This window comes from Microtus ochrogaster, unplaced genomic scaffold (assembly GCF_000317375.1).
Source record: "Microtus ochrogaster isolate Prairie Vole_2 unplaced genomic scaffold, MicOch1.0 UNK7, whole genome shotgun sequence".
Taxonomy (NCBI): domain Eukaryota; kingdom Metazoa; phylum Chordata; class Mammalia; order Rodentia; family Cricetidae; genus Microtus; species Microtus ochrogaster.
In genome coordinates, this window is record NW_004949105.1 from 5,188,397 (window position 1) to 5,189,879 (window position 1,483).

Genomic DNA, 1,483 nt, shown 5'->3' on the forward strand with positions numbered 1-1,483 from the left:
GAGACTGGTCCACGTTCCTTGCGTGTAAATATGACCCAGTTCAAAAGTTCTACACCCCAGGGCAGAAACCCTGAAGTCAGTGAAAGCAGAGCTGGGGGCGGGGTCTGCACAGGACAGAGAGCCTTACCTGCCATGGACACTCCCCTTTGGGGCACACCTTGCCTCCCACAATCCTGCCTTGAGGGCCACTGGAATTTCTTTTTTCCAGAACAGGTATTTTCCCACATGGATACTCAACTGTATGAAACAGAAGTCAGGAAGAGGGGGTGCTGTGGTGAGGTGCTTGTAGGTAGAGGTTCAGATGCAGCTGGCCCCTGCCATAGCTCCTACTGGGGACAGTAGGGGGCTCAGAGTAAAGGAGATGCTTCCTTCTAGGGTGGTCAGGGAGGGCTATTGCAACAGCTGGGAGAGGAGACAGATGCTGGGTTGGGGAAACTGGAGCCTTGTTTTCTAGAGTTGTGGTCTTCTATATCTTCATAGGGAAGACACTGCTGGGGTTTGCTACAAGGCAAGCGATGGCCTGTGTGAAAATGTGCCACCCGCACATGGCGACCTCACTCCTGCGTCTTTCTCTGCTTCACGGTCCTTGGATGAGAAAGACGATTTAGCTGTGGTCCACTGACCTTCCAGTTTTATGGACCAGGCTGGACTCATCTTCTTCTGAGGAACTTTAGCTCCAGGGGATCTGACACCTGACCTCTGCAGTCAGTGCACACGTGTGCTGCTCACACTGCCCCTGCCCACATGCACACAATCTGTCCTAAGTCATCCTTTGTTCTTAACTGTGTAGCAGTGGGCACATTGGCCAGGTATGTCTTAGAGATGTCCAAGTTGGGTGTTAGAGGAGATGAGGGGGCCTCATGTCATTCCTGGCCTGCCTTCGATGACTTGCCTTGAGACAGGGCAGGACACTGGCCCGAAGTTCAAAGCTAACAGCTCCTAGGCATAGTGTCATTCAGCTCTCCATCCTCCACCCAGTCATTCAGTGTCTACCAGATGTTGGCTTAGCAGGGGTCTGGCCTTATTACTCATCTTTGGCCTGATAACTTGCCATAGGCCAGTGAAGGTGACTGGTTCTTCAGAGTGTAAGACAACACCAGTCCTCGGGACCCCTTACCTTTTGGTTTGCAGGACACCCCATCAGGCTGCAACACATAGTCCTCATGGCAGTGGCAGGTGCACTTAGTCCCTGGATGGTCAGTGCAGTACTGGTCACAGCCACAGTTATCATTGGCACAGATCAGCTGCTCATTCTTGTCTGAGGACAGGAGAAGCCAACCTGAGAGGCCAGCAGCCATGATGGCAGGGGTTCCTGTCCCCTGGGGAGGCACTGTATAGCAGCGGATTATTGAGGCTGAACCTGATGTCACCTGCCCTGGGAACGGATCTGGAGGGAGGAGACCTGGAGCTGGGAGTGGCACATCTGAGCAGTCCTGACAGCTGCTCCTTAATGGCATTTGGAGGATGCTAGGCTAGTGTGTGA

The 1,483-nt window shown here is 53.3% G+C and overlaps 1 protein-coding gene across 1 annotated transcript in view; it reads right to left on the minus strand.

The window, feature by feature from the left end:
- F7 (coagulation factor VII) overlaps positions 1-1,483 on the minus strand; it is a 10,881-nt gene that overhangs the window by 2,040 nt on the left and 7,358 nt on the right. The window contains exons 5-6 of the mRNA XM_005366274.2: positions 1,118-1,258; positions 128-237 (exon numbers count right to left, since the gene is read on the minus strand). Coding sequence (XP_005366331.2) covers positions 128-237; positions 1,118-1,258 — 251 coding nt within the window. The remainder of the gene's footprint in view (positions 1-127; positions 238-1,117; positions 1,259-1,483) is intronic.